At 43.2% G+C, this 8,419-nt stretch overlaps 1 protein-coding gene across 1 annotated transcript in view; it reads left to right on the forward strand.

Moving 5' to 3' along the window:
* Positions 1-8,419, forward strand: part of LOC107730100 (macrophage mannose receptor 1-like) — an 80,796-nt gene that overhangs the window by 51 nt on the left and 72,326 nt on the right. Inside the window, exons 2-10 of the mRNA XM_016540834.1 lie at positions 596-711; positions 837-918; positions 1,530-1,674; positions 2,232-2,270; positions 5,153-5,421; positions 5,631-5,980; positions 7,063-7,254; positions 7,450-7,613; positions 8,131-8,378. Of these exons, the coding sequence (XP_016396320.1) occupies positions 596-711; positions 837-918; positions 1,530-1,674; positions 2,232-2,270; positions 5,153-5,421; positions 5,631-5,980; positions 7,063-7,254; positions 7,450-7,613; positions 8,131-8,378 (1,605 nt within the window). The remainder of the gene's footprint in view (positions 1-595; positions 712-836; positions 919-1,529; positions 1,675-2,231; positions 2,271-5,152; positions 5,422-5,630; positions 5,981-7,062; positions 7,255-7,449; positions 7,614-8,130; positions 8,379-8,419) is intronic.

The following is an 8,419-nucleotide window of genomic DNA, read 5'->3' on the forward strand; positions in this document are numbered from 1 at the left end:
AAGTTCTTTGTGCATTTTTCTTTTTTTCTACTTGTTACTTTGCACTTTTTTAGTGTTTATTTACTATTTATTCAGTTTTTTTAAGGTATCTAATATTTTGATACTTAATTTCCATGATCTAAATATTCTTAAAAATTAAAAGTCTGTTGTCATTTGGAAGTGTATATGCCTTCTTGCATTATTATGCTATTACATTATGATTATATATTCAGTGGCATAAAATGGTCTTTAAAATGACAACAATATTGCTTATCGCAATTATTTCTGGCGCAATATATCGCACAACAAAAAGTTGTTATCGTGACAGGCCTAGCTGGAGCCGTGACAGTGCACAACCCACACAATGAAGATAATTGTGCACATAACTGCAATTGCAGGTTTTCAAACAGAGATGGCGACAAAGAGGCAAAACTTACAGGCTGCAGCTTTAAAGTTAAACTCTGCTCAACTTTAATATGTCAATTACTTTAACGTGCTTAATTTAATGTACTTAGTTGCCACAACTGTCCATGCCCAATAGGAGTGGTGCAGGAAAAAAACAAATAAAAAAGTTCCTGTCTTCCAGACAATCTCAATTTTAATTTATACCTTTTAGATATACCAGAGGCAAAATGATGAGAAGAAGACTTGGTTTGAGGCTCGTGATTTCTGTCATGTCATTGGAGGTGACTTGGCAAGCTTCCACTCTCAACGAGAAATCAACAAGTTACCGTGAGTGCTCACAATAAGTTTTGTACTGATACAATTCTGTATTATTATTTCTTTTACAACATTATGATTTTATAGGGTACACCAAGGAACTCCATAATGGTGGGAAACATGTCTTTATTCTGCAGGTATATAATTGGAGACCCAGCATGGATAGGTTTCAGTATGCTGAATAGTAATTCTGGTTTTGTGTGGACTGATGGAACCCCTGTGAGTGTTTTCCCATTACTGTTCATATTTTTTTACCGCCATTTGTGTCACTTTAAGGTAAAATTCATGATGTACCTGTTGAGGTGTAAAAGTATAAAAATACTTCCATTCCTTCAAAGTTTTTAAACAAGGGAAGGAGGGGCCTATAAAGCCATGATGGTCATTATAGCAAAATAACCCAGGACAGGGTGATCTGCATCAAGATTTGAGTGTGTGTGTGAAAATTATTGATTAACTGTAGATTATCCTGCTTAATACATGGCAACTCACCCAATAATTATAAATGAGAACATCAGATATTGATTTGAGTTGGAATTATTTTAGAATCTTTCTTATCTTAAAGCTTCTGGGCCCTCATTTATCAACAGTGCGTACGCACAGATGTGTGCGTAATGAGTGCGTAAGCACAGTTTCATGCAAAGTGTGTGATCTACCAACTTGTACTTATATGTAGGAATGTGTGTAAATATAAGGACAAATAATAGAACCTTTTTTACGCACTGTTGATAAATGAGGCCCCTGGAATGAAAATAATTGTCTACTACATCATTCTAACCCACACCGTTTTGCATTATATTCTATTTGTGAATGTGTGTTTTATTTCTTTTTAGTCTGATTTTGAGAACTGGGGGTTTGGAGAACCAAACAACTACAACAATCAAGAGCACTGTGCAGAAAGTGGCCTTTATTATGGACACAAGTGGAATGATTGTGATTGTGAATCCTATAATAACTGGATTTGCCAGATACCAATAGGTACACATGCATGGATAGAATTGTGAATTAAGTCTTGGGATGTACTGTAAATGCAAACTAATGACTACAAATGCAAACCTAACACTTGTTCTATGAAATGTGTTGATTTGTTTCTTCTTCCTTTTCCTTATTCTTCAAAGAACTTGCTTTGTTCTTGCAATGGCCACATATTGTTGTAGTAGTATTTTTTTTTTTAGATCATTTTTGTATAATTTTCATATCTTTCATATCTTCTATACGATTTAAAATTTTCATTTTGTGTTCATTTATTAGAAAAAAAAAACAGTGAGTGGTCATTAATTTTAATTAATTAATTTTCTTTTTGAGAGAAAATGCAAAAATATTGAGACACATTGAGTATTTTCACAGGCAAAAAAAATTGTCTGTTGTCAAGAATTGATTTATATTTTATATTCTGACATAACTAGATCCATACAACATGCACATGCATCAACTTTACCATGCACATTAACAAATGCCCGCACAATAACTTTAATTAATTAGGCAGTTAGTTAATTTGTTAGTGTTTTTTTTTTCTTTTTTCCTTCCCCCAATAGGCAGAACTCCAAAACCTCCACCAACTACTGGAACTCAGGGTAAGGAGTGACTCGCTGCATATTCATTATTAAATTTCAGTGTTCCTTACATTAACTTCATTACATTAATGTTCTTTTTTGGGACATGTACTGTTTTCCACTGTCCTAACAAGAAGAAAATCCAAATGATCATATAATAAAATATTTGTGATAAAATAATGAGACCCTACTGTCAGTGGACACACCTTAATAGCCTTTTCATGGGCATTTAATAATTTTTGATTTTTTAATTTGCTATCTCTCTCTCTCTCTCTTTTTTTTTTTTACCTGTAAAAGAAAACCTGCGTAATAATTACGCAGATCTTAGTATAAGACGTTATTCACTTCCAGTTTTTGTTAACAATTACATATCATTTATTGTAGTATATCATTTATAAATTATATAATTATATTCTTTTTTGTGTGTGTTTTTGTTTTAACCCAATGGAACAATTGAAAAACACAATATTCAACACAGCAATGCCACAGAAAATTAAGATAATGCCATTCTTACCTTTCTTATTAGTTGTTTAAAATGGACCATAAAACAGGCATCAATTTCTCCTCGGTCTCTCTAGATCGTGCTTTGCTTCTGGAGTCTTTTGCAGTCCTGTGACCCTTTGAAATCCATGACCTCACATATGGAATGGGGTTTAACTGAGATAATGGTGGTCCAACAAGGCAGATAAATAAAAACAATGAAATTGTGGAGGTGTGGAGAGATGCTCTGTTTGCGCTAAAAATTGAGTTCATTTGAGAAAAACCACTCTCACACTCTGCACTTGAAATCGGAACCATGGTAACAGCAGCCAGAGGTCTTTTAATCATACTGATATTCCCTAAAAGCCCAAAAGGCAGTTCGAGGGCTGTCAATGGCAAACTGTTGACAAAGAGATTCAGTTTCTTTATCACCATATGTTGCTCCGGCATCCTGAGGCCAGTATTCAGGAATAAACACTTTTATCTCTTCAATGAATGGTCCCCTTTTGCCCCTCTGTACGATAGCATGCGATTCTCTAGGCTTCTCGTCAGACTCCTAAAAAAACACCTTGTGATCCATTCCTTATTCTTTTCTTTGTCCTGGATGCAGAGGAATGCCTTGGAAGATGCTGTCATTTACAGCATTTTGACTGATTTGGCTATAACGTCCAGGTCTCTCAGACATTGCCTCAAACACCCTTGCTTTGTGACAAATAGCTCTATGCGCTGCAATAACTGTACAGTCTTGCTTTTGGAGCTCCAAGGACAGCTCAGACAATTCTTGAAGTGCATCGAACATGAGGCCGAAATTTTGGATGAAACTCTAAGAGGACCATCGCATAGCTAGGCCACTGTTGCTCACACAGTAACGCCGTATTTTTTCCATACAGATTCGACAGATCTAAAATTCGACGCCATCTGCTGTCCAAGACCTGGCCAATTCTGCACAATTGAATGTCTAAATCATCAGCACATTTTTAAGCTCCATTCTGTTTTTGTTTGATGTTCTGTACAATGTGTATAGTTTATCCATGAAAATCCTAAAGTGATTTATTTACCCCAATTCTTTCATCGTATCGCCGACTGCGAGCTCCAGTCGATGCAATGAGCAGTGCCACACCATCATATTTGGGAAAAGTAATTTAAGTCTGGATGGCACTCCAGACTTGTGACAGAGTATAACTGATGTGCCATCGCACGAGACCTGTTAAGGTTTTAGACAGAAAATCCTGGGTAAAATTAACACCCTCCAAAGCACGTAACAGTTGATCGACAATTCCTTGGGGACTTTGGTCTTCTAGTTCAAAAAGTTCAACAAAATATTTTTAGGCGACTCCATGTCGGGCAGCTGAAATCTGACTTAAATGATAAAAGCACTCTTTCTGCTTAAGCTAGTTGCTTCATCAAGCATCACACCAATTTAAGGAGTGCAAGCAACAATCTTTTCATATAATTTATTTTAATTTCTTAATTTCAGATTTTTCAGAACCCAGGCTTCCAACCTTTTAGCAAACAGTGCAGCCCAGATGCAACCCCTCCATAACAAGCCAATCTTTTTTGTTTTAAACTCTGCTTTGGTCCATATTGCCCCCATTTTTTGGCTTTCTCCATCTTCGGTGCTTGTTTGCTCACCTCCATGCTTCTTCTTCCCCCGGCCTGCTAGAACTCTCCGCAGTTGTCGACTTGCTCTGTTCATCGCAGGTTGTTTCTTCTTCCTCTGTGTTAACCCTCTGGGGTCTGAGGGGGTTTTGGGGCTCTGGAGAAGTTTTGACATTTGTGCTTTTTCAGTATATTAAAAATATATAGAATAGCTAAAGTCTGATTACACTGTAATCAGCAAAAACTGGGCTACAATAATATGTAAGCAACATGAATGTATGTGTTTGTGTTTTTGAGAAAACAACGATTATGCGTGGTTGGTGAAAAACTAAATTTTTTAAGTCACTGAAATAAGGCCATAAAACACATACAGAACATTTGTGAAATGTGATGGTAAAATGAGTCACAATGAGCTAATTTACAAAAATAATTTTACTTTCATTCTCCATTAAAGGCACAATATGTAAGATTTTTTTATTAAAATATCCAAAAACCACTAGAACAGTGTTATATATGTCAGCATCCTACCTCCTGTAGTTTGTCTCCGTGCCTCTAGAAGTCCCCTGTTTTTTCCTCTGCCTTAGTTCTTCCTCGTGTGGCCTTGTTAGCGTTATCCAAGTCACCTGCGCCTTGTTTTCCCCAGTGTATTTAAGTTGTGTATTTTTCCCTTGGCACACCAGAGACCCGAGTTCAAGCCCGGCTCGTGACAGAAAAACCTTCAAGATGAGTTAGCCATCCGAGAACCAGCTGCTGATCTCGAGTCCCTCATTGTGATGGCTATTTGCCTGAACAATTCGCCTGAACAATTGGCGGCTCGTCGCAAGGCTCTACTTCCCTGGCTGGGGCGGGCTTCTTCTTTGTGGGGAAGAAGGACGGGGGTCTTAGGCCATGTATCGATTACCGGGGCCTCAACAAGATCATGGTTCGGAATCGATACCCCCTTCCCCTCATGGCCATTGCTTTCGAGCTACTACAAGGGGCTTCCATTTTTACTAAATTGGATCTACGCAACGCATACCATCTCGTGCGGATCCAACAGGGGGACGAATGGAAGACGGCCTTCAACACCCCCACAGGCCACTATGACTATCTGGTGATGCCGTTCGGGCTCACCAACGCCCCCGCAGTATTCGAAGCACTGATAAATGACGTTCTCCGGGACATGCTTAATCAATTCGTCTTTGTATATCTTGACGATATCCTCATTTTCTCGGGGTCATTGGAGGAGCATGAGGGGCATGTCAGCAGGGTCCTCCAGAGACTCCTTGACAATCATCTCTATGTGAGTTTCATGTTACCCAGGCTCAGTTTCTCGGGTTCATCATCACTCCTGGCCATGTGGAGATGGACCCTAAGAAGGTTGAAACTGTCCTCAACTGGCCTATTCCCGGCACAGTTAAGGAGGTTCAACGTTTAATCGGCTTCGCAAACTTCTATAGGAGGTTCATTACAAACTTCAGCTCTGTGGTGGCCTCCTTGACTACGCTGACCAAGGGAGGAGGAATCAAGATTCACTGGGGTTCGGAGGCAGCGGGGGCCTTCGAGGAGCTCAAGCACCGCTTCACTTCCGCTCCCATTCTCTCGATCCCCGACCCAGAAAGACCTTTCGTGGTGGAGGTGGACGCCTCGGAGGTGGGCGTAGGGGCCATTCTGTCACAAAGGGGTGAGGATGGAAAATTACACCCTTGCGCCTTTGTCACGTCGCCTGTCGGATGCCGAGCGCAACAACCACGTGGGGGATAGAGAGTTGCTCGCGGTTAAACTCGCCTTGGAGGAGTGGCGACACTGGCTTGAGGGGGGCCAGCAACCTTTACAGGTTCTCGTCCCGGTTCTGGGGGGCCTTCTGCAAGCTGATCGGTGCCACGGCCAGCCTATCGTCTGGGTTCCATCCAGAGTCTAATGGCCAGACAGAACGGATTAATCCGGATCTGGAGACCACTCTGCGGTGTATGGCGGCCAATAACCCCACCTCTTGGGCTACCTACATTATGAGGCTGAATATGCCCACAACTCCCTCCAGTCCTCGGCCACTGGACTATCCCCCTTTGAATGCCAGTTCGGCTTTACCCCCCCATTGTTTCCTGAGGAAGTGTCACAGGTTGGCGTTCCCTCGGCCCGGCGTTTTGTCCAATGCTGTCGGCAGACCTGGAGGAAGGTTAGGCGTGCCCTTCTTCAAACCTCCCAGAGATACCAACGTCACGCTAATCGTCACCGCCGGACGGCCCCTACTTTCCGGGCTGAATAACCCCACCTCTTGGGCTACCTACATCATGTGGGCTGAATATGCCCACAACACCCTCCAGTCCTCGGCCACTGGACTATCCCCCTTTGAATGCCAGTTCGGCTTTACCCCCCCATTGTTTCCTGAGGAAGTGTCACAGGTTGGCGTTCCCTCGGCCCAGCGTTTTGTCCAACGCTGTCGGCAGACCTGGAGGAAGGTTAGGCGTGCCCTTCTTCAAACCTCCCAGAGATACCAACGTCACGCTAATCGCCGCCGCCGGACGGCCCCTAATTTCCGAGCTGGTCAAAGAGTCTGGTTAGCCACCAAGAACCTGCCCCTCATGGTCGAATCAAGGAAACTTTCCCAGAAATACATTGGCCCTTTCCGCATAGCAAGGGAAGTTAACCCTGTTTCCTATTGTTTGTTTCTTCTCCGTTCACTTAGAATTAACCCCACGTTTCATGTCTCATTACTAAAACCTGTCTTGTCTTCTCCTTTTGCCCCCCCACACAGACCCCCTCCACCCCCCAGGATCATCGATGGCCAGCCAGCCTACACAGTCCGCCGGATACTGGACTCCCGGAGGGTCCAGAACTCACTGCAGTATCTGGTGGACTGGGAGGGCTACGGGCCGAAGGAGCGCTCCTGGGTTCCAGCCAAAGACATCCTGGACCCAAGTTTGATCCGGGAGTTTCGCACCCGGAGGCCGGGGTGTTCTGGAAGGAACGTCAGGAGCCGTTCCTAGAGGAGGGGGTCCTGTCAGCATCCTACCTCCTGTAGTTTGGAAGTTAACCCTGTTTCCTATCGTTTGTTTCTTCCCCGTTCACTTAGAATTAACCCCACGTTTCATGTCTCATTACTAAAACCTGTCTTGTCTTCTCCTTTTGCCCCCCCACGCAGACCCCATCCACCTCCCAGGATCATCGATGGCCAGCCAGCCAACACAGTCCGCCGGATACTGGACTCCCGGAGGGTCCAGAACTCACTGCAGTATCTGGTGGACTGGGAGGGCTACGGGCCGAAGGAGCGCTCCTGGGTTCCAGCCAAAGACATCCTGGACCCAAGTTTGATCCGGGAATTTTGCACCCGGAGGCCGGGGTGTTCTGGAAGGAACGTCAGCAGCCATTCCTAGAGGAGGGGGTCCTGTCAGCATCCTACCTTCTGTAGTTTGTCTCCGTGCCTCTAAAGGTCCCCTGTTTTTTCCTCTGCCTTAGTTCTTCCTCGTGTGGCCTTGTTAACGTTATCCAAGTCACCTGCGCCTTGTTTTCCCCAGTGTATTTAAGTTGTGTCTTTTTCCCTTGGTTCCTCACTCGGTCTTTGAGTCTTCGCCCTGTGTCTCCTGCCTGGTCTCGCTAAACCCTCTCTAGCTACCCCAAGTAAGGTTTCCTGAGTTTCTTTCTTTGGTTATAATTGTTCTCTGGTTTTGTTTTCTCCCCTCGTGGAGTTTTGTTTTCTCATGTGGTTTTTCCATTATTTTTGCTGTAGTTAATACCTCAGTCCGAGAAGACCTTTTGTTGTATTTTTCTTGCAAAGACTTTTTTTTTTAAAATAAATCTACATTTCGTGGGATACTGCCTCAAGTGTTTCGTTTGGGTCCAACATTACCACTCCCGTGGATTAGTGGTAGATCTCTCAACTACCACGCCAGAGACCCGAGTTCAAGCCCGGCTCGTGACAGAAAAACCGAGTCAGCTATGGACCCAGAAACACTCACCTCAAAGGACCTGTTGGCAGTGATTGCCCAGCACGAGTCATCTTTCCAGCGCCATGAAGCTGTTCTCAGCCATCAGGAGGAGCTAATGAGCAAACACTCTCAACTCCTGGCCGATGTGATGGGTTCCATCCGCCAGCTCTTTGAACGGCTCCCGGG

This window comes from Sinocyclocheilus rhinocerous, unplaced genomic scaffold, assembly GCF_001515625.1.
Source record: "Sinocyclocheilus rhinocerous isolate Xijiao unplaced genomic scaffold, SAMN03320098_v1.1 scaffold36, whole genome shotgun sequence".
Taxonomy (NCBI): domain Eukaryota; kingdom Metazoa; phylum Chordata; class Actinopteri; order Cypriniformes; family Cyprinidae; genus Sinocyclocheilus; species Sinocyclocheilus rhinocerous.